The 25,817-nt window shown below is 34.8% G+C and overlaps 1 protein-coding gene across 2 annotated transcripts; it reads right to left on the reverse strand.

Annotated features, from left to right (window-relative positions):
• Positions 1-445: 445 nt before the first annotated feature.
• LOC106462722 (vascular endothelial growth factor A-like) lies at positions 446-25,617 on the reverse strand. 2 transcript variants are annotated; one of them, XM_022390045.1, is made up of 7 exons: positions 25,203-25,617; positions 13,396-13,483; positions 12,713-12,739; positions 11,211-11,389; positions 10,195-10,487; positions 2,080-2,120; positions 446-1,879 (listed from the first exon to the last, which is right to left on the reverse strand). In XM_022390045.1, exons 1-6 carry the CDS (start codon positions 25,329-25,331, stop codon positions 2,108-2,110), a joined length of 729 nt encoding a protein of 242 aa, XP_022245753.1. In that variant the 5' UTR covers positions 25,332-25,617; the 3' UTR covers positions 446-1,879; positions 2,080-2,107. The 2 variants fall into 2 exon arrangements, with proteins under 2 accessions (XP_022245753.1, XP_013778122.1); XM_013922668.1 differs by lacking the exons at positions 446-1,879; positions 2,080-2,120 and adding an exon at positions 8,992-9,118.
• Positions 25,618-25,817: the final 200 nt, after the last annotated feature.

Genomic DNA, 25,817 nt, shown 5'->3' on the forward strand with positions numbered 1-25,817 from the left:
TCCATTGGAACAGCTATTTCTAAAGGATGCATGTAAGTCAAATCCATCTCAAACAACAATTTCCTTTAAATAGTTTGTTATGAGAGACCACACACACAATTCTATCTCTTAATACTTCGTTTAAAAAGTCACCAAACTCACAATCTTTTGAAAATTTTCCCACTTCAGCGCTAAATGCTAATAAATTCTCCCCGTGGAGTTGATTACAGCAGTGAAATCGTTCAGCTATGACAGCAGTTTAGGAGTGAGATGAGCTTCTAATGTAGTTGTTAGGTCGGCATACGATTTTATTGATAATGTTGTATCCTTTGGTGAACTGACTAACCCTAAAAGTGATCGGTAGGTTCCATAGAATAACATGAGGTTTGAAGAAACAGTATCACAAGCAAATCTGAATCCTCTGACTCTAATTGAGTTTGAAAAATGAAAGATACTAGATGTAATATGTAACAAAATGAAACAATCTTTATTCAACTCATAAAACTATAAAAGTTTTTTCATGAAGAATAACAAAGAAAGCATTCTGTATATATGTGAAAAAGTCTATCAATAACTTTCTTCAGGCTAAGAAAACATAGCATTATATATACAAAACAATAATGAAATTCTTCTCAGGGTGAGTGTGCATTAACAAAATTAATGTTTGTTATTCCCAATGAAAAATAAATGAGTTTATATTTTCAAGATGTCCCCTGGCTTGTTGATTGAAAAGACTGCTGTCTACTTTTACATAGTATATACAACTTCACAGAACACTTTCCCATGAGAAAGTACATGTGATATCTTTGTAGAATGACCAAGATTAATTAGTAACTAGAGCAAAAGGTACTTAGCTACTTCCTTGACCGACTGTTTATGTTAAACTGCATACACCTGCATATATGAAGATTTTAAATTTGTCTACAAATAACAATTTGGAAGCAGATACATAGTATAGCACAAGAATATAGAAAAATAAAGTGTTGAAATAAAACAGATTATCATTTCATATTCTACTCTTTATACAGTGATATTACTGAACAGCTTGATAAACTAAAATACAATATCTTAGAATATTTATTTTTAGGCTGCTATAATATAGCTGCACAATTGAAGTAAAACAAACTATATTATTATATTTCATTCATTAGGTGGTGATAATGTTGTTGAAATACAAAATAGTATCTCAGAAAAATTATTTCTTTAGCCTGTGGCAATAGTTTTGAACTCTTCCTTGAAAGAAAAGCAAAGTAGGGGAAGGTGGGGTATAATGGCCACATTAATGTTAAATAAATGTGGTTTTACCAGGTAAGATAAAATGTCATAAAAAAGCAAAAGGTTTAAAATGAGTTCTGTTATTTATAAATGTCATTTCTAGTTAAAAGAAAAGTTGAAGAAAATTATTTTACGTATTAAAAAAATGTACTTCTTGGGGTTGAGGAACACTTTACTATAGGATTGGATAAAACTAATTTATAAAATGTGGTAACTCTGCCCTCATCAAGCAAATAATAACTGCAATTTAAAATAAATACTTCATTTTGCAACTGAACCTAAATCCCTTAAATAATCACTTAAATGCTCCCAGAATAAATTCAGCTAAGTCATGAATGCAAGAGCTTTATGAGCACTTAACATTAAATGAGAAAGAAAAGGTACAAATCTTAAGTTACACGAAATCTTATTTACACAATTTCAGTGCTCTCTAGTTCTAAACATGAACTTAACTTCATATATATGAAAAATACCCTGAAACGTTTAGCATACTCAGTCCTATGACTGATGCTTGTTAGCTCAAGTAGCTAGCGGGAACTGTAGACAAAGGGCATGACCACCTGCAGCTGTTGTCTGATTTGCCAACAACAATAGCTTAATCCTTTAGTTAACTGCTACAGCACTCCTGTAAAATAACGAAACAATCTGCTATTTACACACATAACTTTGCTTGTCTCTTAGAGAAATTAAAGTTAGTTACTTACTTGAGTGTCTCACTGATTTTGAACTGAGAATTATGAAAAGCAATATATTTAAATTTCTTTACTTTTTTACAGAAGAGGTATCAAATATATAGTATATCCCCATACTATAGATTCCCCTCACCTGTCTCTCCAGGCCCACCTGGCTGTCCCTAAACCATAGAACTGTAAAAAAAGAAGCCAGAAATAAACTCTTCTCAAGAAAAACTAAAAAAAAATTGAAATAGCCCACTCTTCTACATAAAACACCTGTCCTGCAATACTTAAAATAAAACAATAATAACACCATACAATACAAAGTAAACCATGCTACAATTCTCCATCCACTACTTTAAGACTGGGTGGTCTAACATACAATACTTGTAAATAAAATAAAATACACATTAAATCACTAAATATTTTACCAGAGAACGTCCTTTGAGAGGAGGTAATATAACAAAACATGTACGAAAACATAAATATTCCCTTTAATAATGAAAATACATATCAGTATCCTTCTTCATGGTAAGTTTGAAGGCTTATAGCACAAAATCTCGTTTTGTTACCTGCATTAGGCAGCGTACCTATAGCCAATTGTATATTTTTTCCCTTAACAACAAACAAAACAATACAATACAGAACATCCCTCCCCAGTATGCCAATCCTAGATATCAAGTCTGCAACAACAATTTTTGTCCTATTGTTCACAGAGTTAAGACATAGTCAGAAACGTGCCTTCATTGAGTTTACCATGCATGTCTACTGGCTGAAGTGGTGGCTTTACTTGGAGTGCTTGAAGTTCTTTTGTCCACCAGGAACTATGTTACTTTACCACGAATAAGTGCAAACACATATTAAGCACCACCCAGCCCAGAAAGAGGTGAGCTTACCACCACTTCCTTTGCCACAAATGGGCTGTTGAGCACTCCCAAGTCAGTGGCCAGATATGACTTAATTTTCTGGAGTTTCATTCAGAACAGTGATTATTCACTACTAATTCTTCTGCACTTGTCAAGCAGTTAGTCATAACAGAGGTATTTGTCTATTCTATGTGCCACTCTGCATCCCCTACTGTAGTAACTAATTGGGTCACCCACTCAAAATGGTGTTTAGAAGAAGCATTGGCTTCCCTTGCTGTGGTGGAGCAAATATCATGAGTGGACCTGGATGGCCCTGCCTAGTGGCTGGACATCAGCTAGTTTATATTCTTGTACCTAGCATTGCTGTTTGTGGCTCCATTTTATGTGGATTCTGAGATCAACGTTAAACATCACCTTGGGCTTGGCAACTCATACTTTGAGAAGCCATTAATTAAATCTGCTACTATCAATTTCCTTTTTTCTGCCAACGATTTGTCTGAGATGACTACCTTCAATTTCACTGCTTCTGGCAAGGTACAGATGCCTCACATGCCTAAGTGATGTTTCATTGTCTCATTTAGAAGTCCTCCAATGAACTTTTCAACAAAAAGTGTCTTTGTGATCCACAGCTGTCATTGCAGCAGCTGGTACAGATCATTGGCAAAAATCACCCACATTCTTTGTGGCACCTAATCTGTGAACCTTAAAGTTGGCCTGGTAAACAGCTAACTTTTCCACTTTATCAAACTGGCAGTGTTAGTCAACCATGATTGAGTCCTAGTTGGCCAATTGCTTCTCCAATAGGGGCTCGATGACATTGCTTATTCCTTATATGAAAGAAGCAATTCAGGTCTTCCTTTGAACATGGGAGGGGAAATTTGTTTAGTGTCAACCACATTTGTACATAGTCTTGACACATACCCCTTCTGGGTTGCCCCACAGATTGTTGTTAAAAATAATGCAAAGTCCAGTACAGGTAACAATAATGAATCTAAACTCAACCTCTCGTGTACATCAAATTTAAGGAAGTGCCTCCACCAAGAGAATGACTTTCTCATAATGTAGAAATATGCACAACTGAGAGTCCATTAGTGGAGAGAGATGATTGCATGACAGATGGTTTAGCTTATTTGGAGTCCCACACATCTATAGTTAAGACAGACACACACACCATTCTTCCTATTTTGAACTATGTCCAGACAGAGGTATCTGCCATGGCTGTGGTAGGTATCTTGTAGATAAATATTGGAGCAATGTGTATCCCACGGGAAAATATACACAGTGCTGCCCACTCAGTGGAAACCAGTGTTCTCCAATAGAGTTGCCACTGAAACTGCTTGTGCAGGGTTTCTCCTTTGGAATACTGAATTAAAGTTTCCATTTCAGAGTGGGAGTGAAAATGTAACTCATCCCTGGTGCTGTCCACTCGATCTGCAAAGGCCATTGCTGTAGAGAGGTGACTGTATAACAGACGTTTGAGTCAAGTGTGAGTCCCCTCCTGGGCATAGGACTTTTGCAGATGTTAGGAATACCATTGACATCGAGGAGATCTGGCCAAATTTGGTGTACTCAAACCTCATAAAGAGGTAGTGCCCTGAGAATCGATCTTTGTGACAAGGAAGAATGGATAGATTAATGCTACTGTTGGAATGGTTGAGCATCAGGAAAATGCAAGGGTACATAAGGAGACCTCTATCAAATTCCTTGTACATCACCAGACATCCCTGGCTCTGACTGAAACCATCAGTGGCTAGTGTACAGATACTGGACATGTTGGCAGAGTATTTCCACCACTTACAGTTGTCTCCCCAGCAGGTACACTCAAGTGAAGACCATAACCTAATTTCCAAGAAATTGACAACTGGGGTCGTGCAGGGCCTTAAGGCAAGCCACCATGAGCAGCTCGTCACCCTGTAATCACTGACCAGGGATCAGCTGTCCGTTGGGTGTCAGAGTCACCATTAATAGCCTCTACCAGGAGCAATGCCTCCTCTTGGCACCCATAACGATCATCACAAAAAGGAGAGGTTTGATCTGTAATGCAGGGCCCTGTTAGTGAGTCCAAGTAAGTCACGCCTATGTCCTTTAAACTGCAAAAGAAGACCTGGACCATTTCCTGAGCATTTAAGGTGGGTCACTGTCAAGATAGGATGAATTCTGGAGCAGATTGTACAGTGCCTGGTCCTGAACTTAGATGGTCTAGCCCACAATATAGTTGAGCACCTTGATGAAAAACATCTGATGACTGGGAACTGCATACACAAGCTATGCTGCTAACTTGACCCAGCAGAAAATAGGCACATTTATTTGGCCAAGTGTAAAGTCTGAGAGACTAACTGCCTATGTGGAGAATCTACATAGGAAGACATACCCAGCAATGGTCTTTGCAGATCAAGTGGACAACATCTAGGTATGAGGAACAACTCATTTCCACTCTGAAATGGAAACTTTAAGTCGGCTATTGCAAATGAGAAAGCCTGTAGCAGCAGTTTCAGTGGCAACTCCACTGGAAAACAGTGCAATAGATTAAACCCAATCCAATCATCTCTACTGGACAATACTGGCTTCCACTGAGTGGGCAGGGCTATGCAGGTTGTCACACGAGGTACACATTGCTCTAACATACACCCACAAGACATCTATCACAGCCATAGCAAATGCCTCTGTCTGGACCTAGTTCAAAATGGAAAGAACGAAGCGTCTGCCTTACCTATGGATGTGTGGGGCACTGGCAGAAGAACTACACATACTGTGTGGTACCACAAGAAAGGCAGAACATTCAGCTCCGTCCTATTGCTGAATAAATTCCTGCCAACTCACATTGTCAGTAATTTGCTGATCAGCAAAGTGAGGAAGGGTATTATTGTATTATTGCTGATTGTCAGGTTAATGCTGTGACAAGTGATTTGGAAACTAATGGATCCAAAGCTGGGTATGGCCACTGATGTTGGTAACACAGCAGTTGGCCTGCACTAAGGAGTTTAATTGTCAGCCCAGCCCTGTGTCTGGGCTGGGTGGGAGCTGGTATGTGCTAATAAGGATATAAAAGTGAGAAATGAGTTCCTGGAGAACACAGGAACCGTGACAACCCTAATGGAACTCACAATCGTCCAAGTCCTCCAATTAAAGACACCGCTTTGGCCAGTAAATATAGATTTTGTTCTGGCAAACAGTGATAGATTAGATGTTAGAAGAGAGATAAATCTCCAGCTCAGTCTGGGAGGTATTGTTCACATAATGAAAATGGTAATTTCCTATATTGAGTATGGAATAGTCATCCTTGGACGGTTGTACTGCCGAGTTTGTGGATCATTTTTGCCTGTGCAATGAGTAAGCTGATGTTGCATGGGAAAGTCATCCAGTGCAACTTATATCAAGCCTAAGAACAGTGGACTGCATCAGCGTATGTGGAAAAGGGAATAATACTACCTCCATGTACACGAGTTGTGTTTTTCGTTTTAACCAGACATGATTTAATGTGTCAGTACTGTATAATGTGGTTACAGAAGCTACAAAAGAGATAAACTGTTTCCTGTTCAAAAAGCAGGCAGCAGTATCTCAGGCAGTAATCCATCTGACAAGGGATGAAGTTTTGGTCTTGCTTTGTAATTAAGGATGATTGTCTATCCAGCTCATAGTCATAAGTACAGTAAGTAAATGGAGGTAACCAATGATGGTGGGCCACGTCTGTCACTCCATGACCAAAATGAAATACATGGCTAACAAAATACCTGACAATCTAGACCTGATGCAGTGAAAGTAACTCAGGGACTAGTTAGGTGAATATGCCAACATATTTGTGGATAAAGATGGGTCAAAAAGTAATGAATTGGCACCATATAGGCACGGGTAATACACGTCCAATAAAAAACTACCACATTGACTTCCTTGGAGCATTAGGAAGATCTAGGTCACAAGTACTGAAATACAGAGTTACTGCTAGAGAGTATCATTCTACCTTTGGAAAGTTCTTGGTCATCTACAGTGGTAATTGTCAGAAACAAGGAAGATATGACAAGGTTTTGAGTGGACTTTTGATGGATAAATGCAGTAATTTACATTGACACTCTCCCATTACAACAAATAAATAAATGTCTGAACATGCTAGAAAGTTCCCAATGGCTTAACGCCTTGGATCTGGTATCTGGATACTGGTAATTTGAGCTGGATAACTGTGTGATGTCTCAGCTATGCCTGATAGGCTGATTGAGCTTACACTCAAAGTACTATGATGGAAGAAATGCCTGTTCTACAATAATGGTGTTTTGATGTTTATGATACCTGATGGAACCAACTGGGACAAACATTTGCCATAGGTAATGATATCATACAGAGTAATGGAAATAGGATCAATTGACAGGCCATTTGTAAAATCTGTTCATGTTTGGATGGGAAGTATAACTCCCCATGGCTGGTTGAAAGAAAGTGCCATCCCTTGCTTTCTGAGCTATTGGGTAGTAAAGTTCAGCAAAATGTGTTGACTATATTTTGTACTTGATTATCCATAGTTAGGATGAGAAAGTGATTGAAAAATCAATGACTGAAAGTGCATTGTAACCTTTTACTTTCATAGGCATACAGGAAATATTGTGACGCAAATTGTTGTCTCTTGTTTTGATAAAATTACTACAACAATCTAGTTGGGCAATGAGGAATCAATGAATTTTATATTAATCTTCAAGGAAGATATACAATGTATATGATAAATAAAGGAGTCCAACGTTTTCTGAATTTAATTCGTGGTAAATAGACTTTTATTCTGAAAATAGAATAACCTGGAAGTATTATTGAAAAACAACAACAATGTACATGCGACTTTCATTAATACCAAGAGAATATTTCAATTCCAGCATTGAGATATTTGGTAGGTTTGTGGATTTTTCGTGAAAAAGACAATGATTCTTCTTTAATAAAAAATATAAGCGACTAACAGTGTTTTGAAACACTTTTATGCAAAAAGTAGCACACAACCTTCTTCAAATTACAATGTACATAACTGGACAATTTGAAACTACAGTATTTACCTTTTTTCATGGTGACATCTTACCAAACAATTAGTTCACATTAAACCGTCCCCTGGGGATTAAATGTCGCTGCTGAAAAGCTGTTGTTATTGAAAAGCTTGGTTAAATTAAAACAGAGTATCTCGGTATATTTTACTATTAAAGCTGTGATAATATCGTTAAACAGTTTGTTCAAATATTATGTTCTGTTTCCAATATTTTATTCTAACAACATTGTTGATACATTGCGTTTACAAAAACAATCGTATATTAGCAAGCTTTATGTCTATAAATTGTTATAGTGTTGTTGAAATGTTCATGGGGTAAGAGTATCTCAATATATTTGATTCTTCAAACCGTGATAACAATAAGAACAGTTTGTTGAAGTAAAACAAAATATCTAGATACCTTTTACCATTTAAGTTGGAATAAAATTGAAGTGAAACAAATCATCTCAGCAAAATTTATTCTTTAGGATGTGATAATGTTGTTGAAAGAGTTTATTTTAACAGTATTCTGGTCTTTAGGTTGTTATAGTATTGTTGAATATTTTTTTAAAATAAAACAGAGTATCTCGATATATTTTAATGTTTAAAATAAAACAGACTGTCTCGATATATTTTAATGTTTAAGCTGTGATGAACCTGTTGAACAACTTATTGACTTATGAACGAACTATCTTCATATATTTCACAGTTTATGCTCAAATAAGATGGGTTATATATGTGTGTGTGTATTTTATTCTTTAGACGGGGATTGAAAATCGCGTTTAAAATAAAACAGACTGTCTCGATATATTTTAATGTTTAAGCTGTGATGAGCCTGTTGAACAACTTATTGACTTATGAACGAACTATCTTCATATATTTCACAGTTTATGCTCAAATAAGATGGGTTATATATGTGTGTGTGTGTATTTTATTCTTTACGCTGTGGCAATATTGTTGAACAAGCTTGTTGAAATAAACTAGAGATCTTGGCATGTTTTAATGTTTAAGTTGTTATAGTAAGTAGTATTGAACACATTGTGCAGTTCAACAAAGTATACTAGAATATAATGCTTTATTCTTTAGACTATGATAATATTTTGATCAGCTTGTTGAAGTAAAACAGGATATAGTGATTTACTTTCATTCTTTATCCCGAAATAATATTGTTAAAAAGAGCTTAATAAAATTGAAACAGACTATCTCATTTCCAATAAAATGTTTATCAAACAGAGTTATACAGAATTTATAAATTCTACAATATAAATTTTAATACAGATATTATAGATTTTTAGGGAGGGACACCAATTCGAGAAAGGACAAGGGCGTCACATCTGTCAAAAAAGAAAACAAAAACAAAATCGTATACTGTTTCATATTGTGACATTCAGCAAAATATGCAAAAAGGTGGTAAAATTACTTTATCCAAAAAACACTTAAAAACTTGGTGAAGTAGTTTTGTAATAATGCTTCTGCTAACACAAAAGGACATATACAATATAACAGAAGACGAGGACACAAGCAGACAGTGAAATTCAGTACTATAGTTCAGTGATTCTATAAGCAGACAAGGAAACTCAGTACACTAAGTTCTGTGATTCCACAAGCAGACAAGGAAACTCAGTACACTAAGTTCTGTGATTCTGTACTGAGTTTCCTTGTCTGCTTGTGTCTGCCTGTAGAATCACAGAACTTAGTGTACTGAGTTTCCTTGTCTGCCTGTAGAATCACAGAACTTAGTAAGGAAACTCAGTACACTAAGTTTTTTGATTCTAGGAGGAGACAAGGAAATTCAGTACACTAAGTTCTGTGATTCTAGGATTAGACCAGAATACTCGAATCGGTAATTGTTGATTGGTAAATGTTGTTATCTAATGACTTAGACGGTTTTGAAATAGTGAGAACCTTGTTGTAGATTGTGTTAGTGGACATTTTTAAAGGATGTATTTATTACGAAAGAACACAAAGTCGTGTGCATATAAAACCTAAGTTTCAGTGATCATCAACACAACTGAATTATTTAATAACCACCTTAAATAATAAGTTGAAATCATTTTTTAGAGAACATCTCCAAAAGGAGAAGACTGACAGGAACTGTGCCTACAATACAAAACAATTTAAAAATATCTCAGAAAATTACGTTTCACATGAATTTTGTCGTTACTTCGTACTGCATTCTTGTAAACTCATATTTGTACTTTAGTCGTACTATGGTTTCTTAGTGGGATTCTAATACATTCTTGTTCTTAATACTCTGCAATCACGTTGTTCTTTACCTTAAAAACTTAACTTCAGTACTTATGTATTTTAGTTCGAATGTTTCTCACAAAAATTGGATGTTTCCTTTAAACTCGTGGTTTGTTGCCTTATTTTAATAATTCAGAGTACATTAATTACTAACTTTTCTTACCTGCAAGATCGAGGGTTAAAATAAAACCCTGTGGAACAGTTCAAGTAGTTTTTACATTTACAGCCGCAGTCCTTAGAGTCCCATATCTGGTTCTCTCCACAGCTCTCGGATGACTCGTGGTTCGTGCACATACAACGACATTCGTCAGCTCTATACGTCTGTTGACTTGTGCAATCAGAAGGCTTCTCCTTACATTCACACGAACATTTCTCGTGAACGTCGAGTTTCAAAACTTCGAAACTTTGAAATTGGAATGTTTCATCACCTGCTTTGGAATACTTGGCTTTAAGAACCTAAAAGAGTGCATAAGCAACTGTATACAAGACAATAACAGCATCTGATAAAATGCAAACCTTTTGGTAGCCAGAGAAAGAAAGTGAAACAAGCCAGCGTTAACAATATGTATTCTTCAGGTATCCAAAAACAAGGTGTGAAACAAGCCGGCACTATGAAATTAAACTGTTCATCAGAGAATGTAAGAAAACAAAACTGCATTAAGAAGATAAACTGTTCAGGTAACTAGAGAAAGCAGATGAAACAAGTCAGTATTAAAAATATATATTCAGGTAGCCAGAGAAAGCAGATGAAAAAGGCGGTATTAAGAAGATACACTGTTCACAGACCCAGAGAAGGCAGGACAAACATGCATACATTAAGAAGATACACTGTTCACAGACCCAGAGAAGGCAGGACAAACAGGCCTACACTAAGAAGATACACTGTTCACCATCCATGACAAAGCAGGACAAACAAGCCTACATTAAGAATATACACTGTTCACGGACCCAGTGAAAGCAAGTGATTCAAGCATGTGTTAGATAAACTCTTTAGGAACCCGTAAAAGTTGGACAGTCAAGTCTGTACTGAGAGGCACTCTTTAGTTAGCCAGAGAAAGCAGCTGGAAAAGCCTGGATTACGTAGATATACTTTCAAACTAGCCAGTGAAAGTAGTTGAAACAAGCTTACACTAAGACGAGACCTTTTTAAGTTGCATAAAGAACTAAGAAGACACATACCTTCAGAGAAAGCTTACTGGTTTTCTTTGGTACACACTCAAGTAGAGTACTCGGACAGCAACCGCCACATTTTTTTATTCTCGTACAAGTAGGCCATATCACTATCAGCGGATCAACTGGTTTGGGAAGCTCTACTATCTGAGATTCTGGCTCACAGCCAGCAGAAGGTGCCAATTCGTCTGAAAAATGCGTCCGTCAGGAAGTTATTTATAAGAGATATTTATTATAAATGTTTACATCATAAGCTGTATCTCGGAGACAAAAATCTTGGGAGACATGCTCCCAGACATCCCCCCCCCCTAGAAATGACAATGGCTTGCCCACTCCAAAATTGCTCCCTACGGCAATTTCAAGGAATTAACTGCGTAAACTGTTTCTAGAGGAGTTGATTTTAATAGCAACCAATAAAAGAAAATTTATTGTTGGTAAAATGAACAGAAAATGAGTTATAACAACAACTTTATCCCCTTTATTCTAGTCGGGGGGGGGGGATAGTACCGGACTGGTAGTTAGGCGATAGTAGATTTAGAGGACCCTCAGTGGTGTTGATGGGGTTATCTCCTCTCCTCTTGAAAACAGAATTATTTTTTCTACCAAATATATATATATATATATATATATATACATGCAAGATTTACATTACGTTTAGGCCAAAGCCCTGTGTGATATTTGAACAAAACATACTAGAAGAATTTTGATTCCGTTGCTACATGTTTATTCATACCAATTACATTTACATTAGATTAAATAAGTACGAATAATAAAAACAAATCAGTTTATAGCACACCGCCCTCCAGTGGCACAGCAGTATGTCTGCGAACTTATGCCGCTAGAAACCGGGTTTCGATACCCTTGGTGGGCAGAGCACAGATAGCCTTTTGGGTAGCTTTGTGCTTAATAGAAACAGCATCATTATAGCACAAGTGATGTTTTGTCAATATTTCTTCTTGAAGCGAAACGGTCAGAGGCAGAAAATTTCAACTTGTGAATGCAATGCATGCGTATTCATACTTGTATTGGTATGAACAGATGTAATGACACATATTTCAGCTTGAAAATAATATCTGTCATTAAATTAAACGAAATAACAAATATTAAAACTGTATAGTATACAGAAAATATTATTATTAAGAATTAAAGTTTCAGTTCTTAACAGTAATATTTTCTGTATACTAAAGTTTCACTTTTAAAAATATGAGGCAATTTGGGGACTCTGGATATTGGGGAACCCTAGGCGGTGACTAAATCACCTATCCGATATTCTCGGGCCCGAATTCATGGTATATGTTATACAATAAATCGTTCAATCTCTACACCTTGAACGGTATACAAGAAAAACTTAATTCTTCTATGTTAGCGAATGTTATTCATGAAAACTTTCACCGGAGTGAAGTATGTACAATAAATCATAATGTATATCCCTCCAGATACAATTTTTAATTTTCAACCGAAGAACGTTAAATAAAGAAACAATCGAGATAAAATATGTGCATATAACTTACTTGCTGAGAAAATGGTGCCTAGCCTCCCTGTAAAGTATAAGAAAAAAGTTTTACAATACACATTTTAAGTTTCACACAAAATGTTTACAATACACATTTTAAGTTTCACACAAAATGCTTACTACATAGGTGTTTTAAGTTTTACACAAAATGTTTACAACATAGGTATTTTACGTTTCACACAAAATGTTTAAAACATAGGCGTTTTACGTTTCACACAAAATGTTTACAACATGGGTGTTTTACGTTTCACACAAAATGTTTACAACATGGGTGTTTTACGTTTCACACAAAATGCTTACTATATAAATGTTTTAAATTTCATACAAAATGTTTATAATAAAGGGTTTTTCTAATAACGTGTAGATTTATGAATTAGGTGAACTGTTGTGTTTAATAATCGTTTCCACTAAGTCAACTACATTCTTACCGAGATATTTTGGAATAATTATGACATATATGACTATCTTAAATGACTCGCATATTTAAACTTTACGCTGTGAATATTAAATGTGTAATCAATGTTATAGAACTCACAGTACACAAAAATATAGTTTACAGCAGTAATCTTCGCGTGTAAAACAAAATATTGAAACCGAGCTTAAGATCAAACTATTTTAACATTTGTGGTGGAACATAACACCATGCATAACTGCTAGTCTTGTCTCGAGTAAAACACTAACCTTGAAGAGGGATACTGATGAGAAACCGAGTAATAAATTCAGTACTATTCTTCACATCTTTAAGCCTGATCAGTATTGATTCTGGGATCTGAAATACGAAAAAAAATGGTTATACGACTTCATAAACAACACAGGTCAAACAGTTTTAGCTATCAACATTTTTATCACTGCAAGTTGAAGTCAAACAGCGCTTCATTTATCAGCATCTATCACACTAATTTGAAGTCAGAAACCACTTCATCAGTTAGTAGGATACTAAATTTACTCTATTTCTAACTTTTTAAAGGTAAAATTAACATAAAATTCAAGACATTCTTCAGCAGTAATGTGCAGAGGACATTGAAATTTAGGCGCTCATTGGCAAAAAAGGTATTTTTCTAGCATCGTAAGGCAAGCTTTAGAGGGGAGGGCATGTTGGAGGAGACTATGGGACTCAGAGGGTAAAAATCATAGAAGCAAACATATCCTCTTTTATTTCTATTCAGTTGGTCTTATAAACATTTTTATGATCTAAAACTAAACAGTGAATTATTGCTTATTAACACTTAATAGCATACCAAAATTATATATATTTACTATAAAGACCTACAAATACATGTATGCTATTCATTTTAAATCCTTTTTTTTTCAATAACTTGCAAAAAGCAAGGTGTAAAATCAGGTGTATTTTCCGTAAGAGCAAGAAGGCAGGGGCTTGAGCCCATCTAGCTACTCCCCTGTATACGTCACTGTTCTTCAGCATTTTACTATTTGACAAATTTATTTTATTTTTTTGAATTTTAAATCATTTTGATTTCAAGTTTAGTATGAAATATTATGATGGTTTGACAAAATACATCGATTTCACTCCACTAAATCCATTAAGTTTTCTGATTTCTGTAAAAAGTTACAAGCTTGGTTCACAGCCAAGAAGTCTAAGTCAGGGACTCTAAAACTTTTTCCGCTTTTTGTAAGATAAACATTAAAGACCTCCATTTTTCAGGAAACTAAAAATCAACAGAGAATAAGCACTGCTTTTAAAAAAAAGCCTGTTCTACACGTACAGTTGAAATAATATCATAATTTTAAAAAATCAATCACAAAAATATATAAGATACTGAAAAGTAGGGTTGGCCGTGCTTAGTTGTGAGCATGCTGGGACAGCGAACCAGAGATCGAGGATTCACGGCTCGCGTTATGACACTGCAAAAACGCTCTCCGTACTTAAGGGTGTAGGTGAGCTTTAAGATTTACTGTTAAACTAGTAAAAATAGTACATGCACTGTATAGTTTTCCAAGAGATTAAGAGTAAAGAATACATCATTATATAGTTTCATTAAGATTAAGACAAATAAAAACTATATACACTACACAGTTCGCTAAGAAATTAGTACTAGTAACGAAATATATACACTAAATAGTTTTCAAACATATCATGACTTGTAAAAAGTAGGCACACTAAATAGTTCAGTAACAGATTAAATCTGGTAAAGAAGTACATACATTACACAGTTCTCTAAAAGATTAAGACTAGTAAGGAAGTACATACACTACATAGTTCTCTAAAAGATTAAGACTAGTAAGAAAGAACATACACTACACAGTTCTCTAAAAGATTAAGACTAGTAAGAAAGAACATACACTACACAGTTCTCTAAAAGATTAAGACTAGTAAGGAAGTATATTCACAACACAGTCTAGAGTATTACAAATAATTAAAAAGTACGTACACTACATAGTTATCTACCACATTAAAATTAGTAAATAAGTAGTATAATACACAGTTTTCTTACAAGTTAAGTCAAGTAAAGAAATACATGCATTACTGTCGATGACAAGGATCACACTTTTTAGAAAATAAAGTTTGAAAAAAAGACACTAACATTAAAATTCTAAAAGTCTACAAAGGTAACACTACTGTAATCACGAACAACGCAGAATATGTCGACAAAATGAATGATATCCATTCAGATAAAAAATAATAATAATAAACCCATCCCAAACAACCCAACAAACACACATGAAAATCAATTGAATAAAACCCTGTCACAAATGAAGAAAGACAACTTGATTACAGAAGATCTTTATTTTTATCTATGGAAAACTGGCTCAAGCACACCAAAACTTTATGACATTCCTAAACCACACAAACAGGATTGTCCCATACAGGTTATTTTTCACATCAAATTTATCTGTTCAAAACATCGCTAGGTTACTGCTCACATCAAATTCGGTCCACTTAAAACAGAAAGAACAGCTGATTATGACAAGGGGCATAGTTCAATACTGTACACAGCTGTTTAATATCAGTTTAGAGCGACTACACTAGTATGTGCAAGAAGTCCATACCGTATTAGTTCAATACTGCATATTTCTGTTTAATGTCACTTTCGAGCGACTGCACTAGACTACACAGGAGGAAGAGCCGATTTTGATATGAGAAGTTGCTTATTTATTACTTCTTTACTACACTTAATCTAAAAGTAAGTAGTGTATTTATTTCATTACTTTTTTTTTCTGTTACAAAACTATATAGTGCATGCGCTTTTTTACTAGTCTTAATATATTGTAGAAGTTTGTAAGTTTTTACTAGTCTTAAATCTTTTAGAAAATAATGTAATGAATAACAAAGGGTGAAGACGACTTGATTGGGTAGTGAAAAAAACTTTATTATAAAGTACATGCTTAATTTTTATATATTTGTTTGAAGTTAAGTACAAAGCTACACAAAGGGTTATCTGTGCTCTGCCCACCACGGGTATCGATATTCCGCTGTACAACTGGAGGCTAATTACTTATGTTATCATCAGGTACAAGTAGTTTACATGGACACAGGAATATATATATATATATACAGTATGGAACAAAGAGGTCACATAACCAGAGTTTGTCTGAAAGCTTAGTAAAGGTAACTTTTTAGGTTTTTGTTCTGGTGGTTGTGTGGAAATTTGTTGGTGTGAATGACAAAATGCTTTATAAAGTTGATTTCTTAATCTATGTAGTCAGCTGAGCAAAGTCTTGAAGCTGTGTCTATAAGTTTTTTTGGTATACCAATTTTTTTGTTTGCGTTTATGGGCAGGATTCCAGGGGATGTAGAGCCTGTGTGAGTGATTTTTCGACGAGATTTGGTTTTGAATTGTGAGTCGAATCAAATAATGTGGAGGTTAAGAAAAGACAGTTGTCTGTTCAAAAAAAAGTGTGTATGTGTTCGATAGAAGTGAAACCAACAAAAACTGTCGTCGACATTTCTGTACCAGTGTAGGGGACGATAAAGCGCAGATTGTATGTCTTGTGTTTGATCTGGGTCATAAATATTTGGCGAGAACAGGTAAAACAGGGTTGCCCGTGCTTAAACCCTCTGTTTGAAGAAAGTTTTTGTTATAGTGAATTATAAGAGGGGAATAAAATGTTTATTGAAAGATATAAATTAAAATATTTGGGTCATTACGGTAGAGGTCAAAGGTAATATTACAAACTTCTTGAACGGGAATTTCGACATAAAGTGATACAAAGTCAACGCTAGACATTAAGGATTTAGGGTTTAATTGGTTTAATGTGTTTCTGAAACTAAAAATACATAAAAAACTGTACAGAAGTTAGATAAGGTATGAGAGCCCAGACACGACAGATTTGGCCTGTTTAAAACTTCGCTAGGTTTGAACTGTCTAAAACTTTGAAAGGTTATTATTCACATCAGATTTAGACAGGCCAATACCGATGCGATCTTTGTTTGAAAAACTGGGTGATCTCTGTAAGAACGACGTACTCTCTAACCATGTGTTAATTTAAGAACGACGTACAATACTATGCAGCTGTTGACAGTTGATCATCTACTGTGATTTTTTTTTTTACACTAGTACGCCACAGCTACCGCTTTGTTGTATTTCTATTGATGCATCAAGTTAATGCTTGAAGAGTGTTGCAAGATGTTTCGTAAAACCGGTCTATCTATGAGCGACGTTAGTGTACAAGGAACTTCCTGTTAAAAAGTGTTAAGAAACAGCTTCTCTGTTAAGAGAGCGTTCAGTAAGCTTGATGCACGTTGAAAGTGGGAAAATCTTCATACAACTTCCAGTTTTAGATTATCTTAATAAAATCGTCAAACTTAACATAGTTAAAATGTTCTATGTTTTCATGAAAAACAAGTAAAAAGTCACACTCCCTCTTAAGAACAGTTTTCTATTGATTTTATACTAGCAGAGTACATGACGTTGCTCCGATGAAAATGGCTTTAAATATCTTGAGTTGTTTTGTTTAAATCAACCATATTAATCGTGATTTTTTTTTGCAAACAAATCAAAATGATTTCTTTACCTAACTAAATGGTTTGATATAAATCAATAAAAATAACTATGTGCGAAAAAATAAAAGTTTGCTAAAACTATTTTAATCATAACAGAACCGGGTACATGTATGTGCTTTACATCACATTTCAAGTTTCCCAAACAAAATTCTCTACCTTTTTGTGTCCTGATTTCTTCTGAGTGGTAAAGTACCACTCAGAAGTAAAGTCCCAAACAAAATTCTCTACCTTTTGGTGTCCTGATTTCTTCTGAGTGGTAAAGTACCACTCAGAAGTAAAGTCCCAAACAAAATTCTCTACCTTTTTGTGTCCTGATTTCTTCTGAGTGGTAAAGTACCGTTTGCAGGGTATCGTAACTTTATTACAGTTACATTTAATGAAAAATTGATTTATTCTCTTCTCGCTGCAATATAATGTAAATGAAAATTTGCTATTACCAAACGTTTTTGTAAAGTCATCGTACTGCGAACACACGCTAGCAAAGCCAGCCTGTCCTCAGCATGAGAATTCATGCACATTTCAACACATGGCATGCATCATGCATAAAGTAAAAACTTACTCGTAGATGTGTATGAATATACACCTTTCAGGTCCTGACTATTAGTAATTATCAACCTAAGTGGCACAAGGATTCAGAGTTGGCAGAAGTGATGCCATGTTCTTATGGTGCTATTGAATAAGACAGGTTAAATTTATAGAACTTGTATTGTCAGCCAGAACATATCCAACTGGGTATGTCCACAATCCTTTAGAACAAACAAAAATGAAATAATCATCTCTGCTACTTATTTACTGGGATCACCAAGAGCAAGATCTGGCCCATAATTACAAAACAGACAACGTCCTTGCTGAACGAAGTACTTGCTTTTATGCATCTTCTATGACAACGCAATCCTGGAAAGAGAACTCTGATATTGCTTTGTAGATATGAAAATACATAATTAAAGAACCCAAAATGAAAATACTGAGGCGATCCTGTTGGAAAATGAACTAGGATTAGGAAGTTTAAAGACATCATGGGAACACGTGACGAATAAAAGTGGAGCGTGAAGGCAACTTTCTTTATCTCATGAAAGTATTGCATCCTGTGTATTGGACTGTCTTTGTCCTTGAACTTACTTGGAAGAATTTCCTTTAATATTCCTGAGAAGTTTTCAATATTACCAATCCAGTATCTAGATTTAAGAGAGCATTTCGTTCAATATTAATAATAATAATAACAGCCAGTCAAAATCACTGTTTTTCAATCAGAGTAGTCAAGTAGTTAATTATGGGTACTTGTTGACTAACTAGCCACCTCCCCTATAGTCTGTAAGTTTAAAATTAGGCTTAGCTAACGCAGCTAAACCTTGAGTAGGTTTTCCTGAATATCTGAAAGAAATAAAATCTTTTTTCTCGACTACTATTTGGTAGAAGTTGATCCGATTTTGTGGATAAATAAATAAATCTAATGAAAGTGTTCACTATTTCGTTATTCATTCATTTAATACTAGTAGAGTATCCGGCGTTGTTAGGACGAAAGTGGTTTTCATTACCCTGAATTGTTTTGATTAAATCAATAAAAAATAATGATTAGTGAAAATATAATAATAATTTGCTAAAGCTTTTTTAATCAAAGCAAGTTTCCAAAACAAAATTTCCTACCTTTTGATGTCCTGATTTTTTGCTGTTGGTCAAGTGTCGTTTACAGCGTATTCTGACTTTATTATCGTTCCAATAAATGAATAATTGATTTATTCTCTTCTCGCTGCAACATAACATAAATGAATATTTGCCGATACCAAACGATTTTGTAAAGTCATCGTACTTCTGATTCTTGAGAGCACATGAAGCAAAGCAAAATATATGGCTGAAGCAAGCCTATTTAGTTGAGAGAGTGTGTGTGTGCGCGTATGTTCGAGAGAAAGTACTAATCTTTTTCAGCTAGGGGAGTTAGAGAATAAGCGTTTATGTGTAGAAGAAAGAAAGAAAGAGGGAAAGAGCACAAATGAAGGCTATACGAAGTTTTTAAATCGTTTAAACACACAGTTGATCATGGATAGAATGGTTAAGAGAAGTTCTAACACAGAGAGGAAACATATATAATAGTCCTCTTGATCACACATTACAAGAAAATTCGGCCTTTTTAAGCTGAGACCGATTTGTCGCTATGTTTGCCAAAAATTGCTATATTGGTCACTTTGGTCTGAATTTGTGGCCTCAAAACGGCCTCTGAAGCCGCAGCCATAAAGCCCATGGTACTTTCCGCTCAAAGTTGTATCAGTATTCCGAGTTTGTAGTTTTAAAGATGTGGCTGTGCATAAGGAACAGACTCACAGTAAAAGAGAGATAGAGAGACATTCGTGCTTATATATCTAAATATATATATATATATATAGATATATATTTGCACAAAGCGATAGAAAGGCTATGTGCACTAACCGTACCTAATTTTGAACTGATAAGGCTTAAGGAAGGAGGCTAGTAAGCAGGACACGCCACCATGTTTTGGGATACAATAATTGAATAGAGGGAACTGATCGTCATTCTTAAGCAGTACCAATGACTCCAGAAAATGGAGCGCGAATTTGTTTTAGTAACGGGACGCGAACCATGGATTCGCAAATGTTTATATAATACCTGGTGCTCAGTGTTATAAAAATGTGTTTTGTAGTGTATATTAGAAAGATCTTTCTATGAGAAAACAGGCATTTTGACTATCAAAAACACGTGGAATGTTTGTTCGAATTTCAAGTAAACTATTAGCGATATAATATTTTATAAATTTTTACAATTCTGGAACAAAATTTATGTTTCTTTTCTGAGCTGAAATTTTTATTCATCATTAAAAATATTTGTGTTTTTTTCTTACGTTTTAAAATTGCTGTATAAGCTCAAGTACATAAAAGTTTAAATATAATACTTTAAAATCAGTACTTGAAATTATTCTGGTTAATTATTAGTAATTACGTAAATATAGTCATCATATAGTAAAATATATGAGTAATATTTATTTCAGTGATCGGTCTTCATTACGTATTAAATAATTCATTTCCGCTCAAACACCGTTTATTTTCTAGTACAGTCAAAATCAAATTAAAGGCAATAAACTCAGATTCTTCGGGAACAAAATCAAATCGGTAGCAATAAGCTCAGATTCTACTGAAACAAGATAAGTTTGTTGCAATGAAGTCACATTCTAGTGGAGCAAAATATAATTTGAACAATCAACTTGTGTTTTACTGGAACAAAATACAATTTGTAACATTCAACTCACATTGTAGTGAAACAATATAATCTTTGTATTCATCAAAACACATTGTAGCGAACTAAGATAAAATTTAGAACAATAATGTTGATAGCTGTTGTCTTTAGTCTTAACTAAAGTTCTATTATAATGCTTGTAATGTTATAACTAGAGTTTAACGTGAATGTCTATCTTTCGCTGTCATACTAAAGTTTGATTAGAATGTTTGTCAGATCTAATTGTCATAACGGTAGTTTTATGTGAATGTTTTCAGCTCTAGATATTATAGCTACAGTTTAACGTGAATGTCTATCTTTAGCTGTCATACTAAAGATTGATTAGAATGTTTGTCAGATCTAATTGTCATAACGGTAGTTTTATGTGAATGTTTTCAGCTCTAGATATTATAGCTACAGTTTAACGTGAATGTCTATCTTTAGCTGTCATACTAAAGTTTGATTAGAATGTTTGTCAGATCTAATTGTCATAACGGTAGTTTTATGTGAACGTTTCCAGCTCTAAATGTTATAACTACAGTTTAACGTGAATGTTTGTTTGATAGGTGACATATGTATGTGTTTGCTAACTCTCAATGTTATAGCTACAGATCAGTGAAAAAGAAGCCCTTGTCATATTTGCCTATAGTATTATAAGCACTGGTGGCTTGCTCTGTGTTATATTGAGTTGTTAAAAAGTTTTATAACTATTGTCATGATATAAAAGACTGTTTAGTGTAGACTACAAAGAAGGCAACTAGTCAATACTACTCACTGTCAACTCTTGGGCTACTCCTTTGCCAATGACTAGTGGGATTGATCACCGCATTATAATGCCCCAACGGCTAAAAGGATGAGCATGTTTGGTGAAGGGATTTGAACCCGCAGATTGCGAATTGAATGTCCTAAATACCAGGCCATCAGAATTCTATTTTATTTTAAGCAAAATAATGCAACTCTTGAGAACAGTGTTGAAATGTTTCTATTATTGGGTGGGTTCTTAGGAATTATTTAGTAAAAACAATAATGTAAATTGCAGTCCACTTACTGATAACGAAATCGTTTTACTTCTTCGATTACAATCAATACATCTTAGTTTAACAAGTTTTCGCTGAAAGGACTAATTTGAAAGTAGTCGCTAACAAAACAATTTCATTTAATAATTACTCCCGCTCTACATAACCTACGATTTATCTCTTATTACTTCGCCGAGAACACTAACTTAATATTCCAAAACTGAACTAACTAACTGACTAAGAAATTCAGTTTAATAATTCACTACTTGAAACTCAATGTAGCATACTAAAAGACTAAAAAAATAAGTCATCATATATTCTAGCCTAATTCGCATTTTATATTTCTTAGAAAGTTTTACGCCTTATAATCGAATTTTATCCGATGTCTACACGACCAGTTTCTGGCTGTGGCCTATTTTTCAAGGTTATCTGACGTCTACGTGAACATTTACTGGTCTTATCCTATTGTCGAATCGTATCCGATGTCTACTATCTGTATCGTCTTGTTGAAGTTTATCCAATGTCTACATGTTAGTTAGTGACCGTATTGATCATACTGTTTAAGTTTATATGACGTTTACAAGAACAATTAGGTACAGACCACAATGTATAATTTAATTTCATCTGATGTCTAATTAAACTGTTCCTGGCCATAAACTATTGTTGAATTTAACCGAAGTCTAAACGAACTGTTCCTGGCCGTATTCCATCCTTGACATTTATCCAACGCCCACATGATGAGAGATTAGAGAATTTCATCCATTGTGGATATCATAGATAATATGCAGATGCCAGAGCGACTATAAAATTAATCGAAGATAACTGAAATTAATACATGTTAGAAATCTAAAACAGTTACTTATGGTTCTGCAAATGTTAAAATTTGTATGGCATTGTTAAAGATTATATAATGTCAGTTTCAGAAGTAATAGATTGTATCGTACTTTGAACGTTATTCAGAACACAGAGTTTTACCAACTTTATAAAAAGCATAATTTTCTCTGTTATCATCTTGAGATTGTTCAGTAGAAAGTGTTTTATCCGCTTTATCCAAAAGTCCTGTTGGCTGTTTTATTCTGAAAAGCTGCTCAGAACAATGTCTTTTTACCAAATTTATCCATCAGTTTTGTTGGCTTATTATCCTGAGAAAGTTACTGCTCAGACACGGTATTTAATCAACATTATCCATCAGTAAGGTTCGGTATGCTATCAAGACAAGTTGGTGCACATAAAGCAGAGTTTTAGGAATTCTATATACACATTCTGATTATTGTGTTATTCTTAGAATATTACTTCTTAGATCAATGATCTTACGAGCTTAATCCATTAGTTATGATGTCTGTGTTATCTTAAGAAGATTAGTGCTTAAAACGATGTGTTTTACCAATATTATCCATCTACAAGAATGTGTATGTTATTGTCATTCAGAACGCAGAGTTTTACCAACTTTATCTAACAGATATGGAGGCTATATTGTCTAAGAATGGTATTACTTTGAACACAGTGTTTTACTAGTTTTATTCATCAATTATGTTGTCTGTATTATCTTGAAAATGTTACTGCTCAGAAAATGGTGGGCTTTACTAAATTTATCCTACAGATATGTTGGCTATGTTATCCTGATAGGGTTAATGATAAGAGCAAAGTGTTTTGCCATCTTCATTATCATTTCTGTTGACTATATGATCTTGCAAAGCTTATTGCTTTGAACCCAGTGTATTTATGAACTTTATCCATCAGTTACGTTGGCTGTTTTATCCTGAGAAGATTGGTAAGAACATAGTGTTTTGCCAATTTTTTCTATCAGTTATTTTGGCTGGGTTATCAAGTGAAGGGTGCTCAGAACATAGTGTAGTGCCAGCATGACCAAAAAGGTAGGTTGGGTGTGTTATCCTGAGAAAGTTGCTTAGAATACGATGTTTTAGCAACTTTATCAGTCAGTTATGTTGGCTGTGTTATCCTAAGAATGTTGTTCAGATCATAGTCTTTATGTTTTACGAACTATCAATCAGTAAGGTTAAATGTGTATTCTAGAAAGGTTACTGGTCAGAATATTGTTACCAACTTTATCCAGAAGGTAGATTTGTTGTGATACCCTGAGAAGGTTACTGCTCAGGATACAGTGTTTCTTCAATTTATCAACGAATTGTGTTGGCTGTATTTTACCTACGCTATCCAACAGTTATGATGGCCCCCCAGTGGCACAGCGGTATGTCTGCGGACTTACAACGCTAGAAACCAGGTTTCGATACCCGTGGCGGGCAGAGCACAGATAGCCCTTGTGCAGCTTTGTGCATTATTAAAAACAAACAAACAGTTATGATGAGGGTGTTATCCTAACAAGGCTGCACAGTGTTTTACCAGCTTTTGCTAGAATATAGTGTTTTAGCAACTTTATCTATTACTTAATTTGATTGTGTTATTTTTAGAAGGTTCCTACGAACATAATGTTTTACAAACTTTACCAATCAGTAAGGTTGGATGTATTATCCTCAGAAGGTTACTGGTTAGAACAATATTAAATTGTTATACTGTTTTACGTATGGTGAAGTATTTATTTATTTTCGTTGTTGTTCGGCGAATCGAACCCCACAGTTTAGTGTTGTAAAAACTTAAACTTACCGCTGATCCACCAGGATACACAATCGTTAATTTGCTTGTTATGGATTTCGCGCAAAGCTACACGAGGGCTATCTGTGCTAGCCGTCCCTAATTTAGCTGTGTAAGACTAGAGGGAAGGCAGCTAGTCATCACCACCCACCACCAACTCTTGGGCTACACTTTTAGCAACGAATAGTGGGATTGACCGTTACATTATAACGCCCCCACGGCTGAAAGGGCGAGCATGTTTGGTGGGACGGGGATTCGAACCCGCGACCCGCAGATTGCGAGTCGAGGTGCCCTAACCACCTGGACATGCCGGGCCTTAATCGTTAGTAATCCATAAAAATTTGCTTTGTTTTATAAAATTATATATATTACGTATATCGAACTAATACTATATACTAATATAACTAATTTTAAAGTGATGAATATATATATATATACATAACGTATACTGGAATAATACATTTTAATGCAATGAAACTATATACTATATATATTACGTACATGGAACCAATATATTTTAAAGTAATGAAACTATATATATATATGTGTATACATATTACGTATATTAATACATTCTAAGTGATTTTGTTTCAACTGTAGGTGGAACGGTTGTTTTTATGTCAGTTCCCAAAGAGATAAGTTGTGTTAAAATAGTGAAAAAATAAAAAAAAGCTTACTTGTATTTTGTTCAAATCTATGTAAGTTCTGTTATTTGATTCTGGGAACACAATAGCCTCGTCATCAGCGTAAATTCCGGTCAAAATGAGGACAAGCAGCGCTGGTAAAACCGAAAAATACATGAGCATTCACAATCACAACGAACGTTCGCAGTATGTAGTACAAAAGCTCGTTAGCTCTATAATAACGTTGATTGCCTAATTCAGCTGTTTCCACTTGAGTGAACGTAGGTCGTGCTTAATTCCTCTACCTGTACAAGCAAAAGAAGCTTGGGCTTTTCAAGGACTGGTTGGACTGTTTAATTAAACTTGCCAACTAAAACCCAGATAGATTCGTTGGTTTATATAATCTCAAACTCATTTAACTGGTGCACATGTCCTCGAAGAGGACTGTTAATAGTACGTCACTTTCCAACCGGAAATGACATCATTTCACCATCGTCAAGGGTGTTAAATATCATCAACAGTGACATTTGTAATTCTATGAGCATTTCAGAATTAAAGAAAAAAGTAACCTCTTAACAGAAAATAAGGGATAGCCAGGCCATAAGTATTTTAGTATTTGTAAATATTTAAATCTGTTTGGATAACTGGTCAAGAAATTAGTTAATTTTT

This window comes from Limulus polyphemus, unplaced genomic scaffold, assembly GCF_000517525.1.
Source record: "Limulus polyphemus unplaced genomic scaffold, Limulus_polyphemus-2.1.2 Scaffold1232, whole genome shotgun sequence".
Taxonomy (NCBI): Eukaryota; Metazoa; Arthropoda; class Merostomata; order Xiphosura; family Limulidae; genus Limulus; species Limulus polyphemus.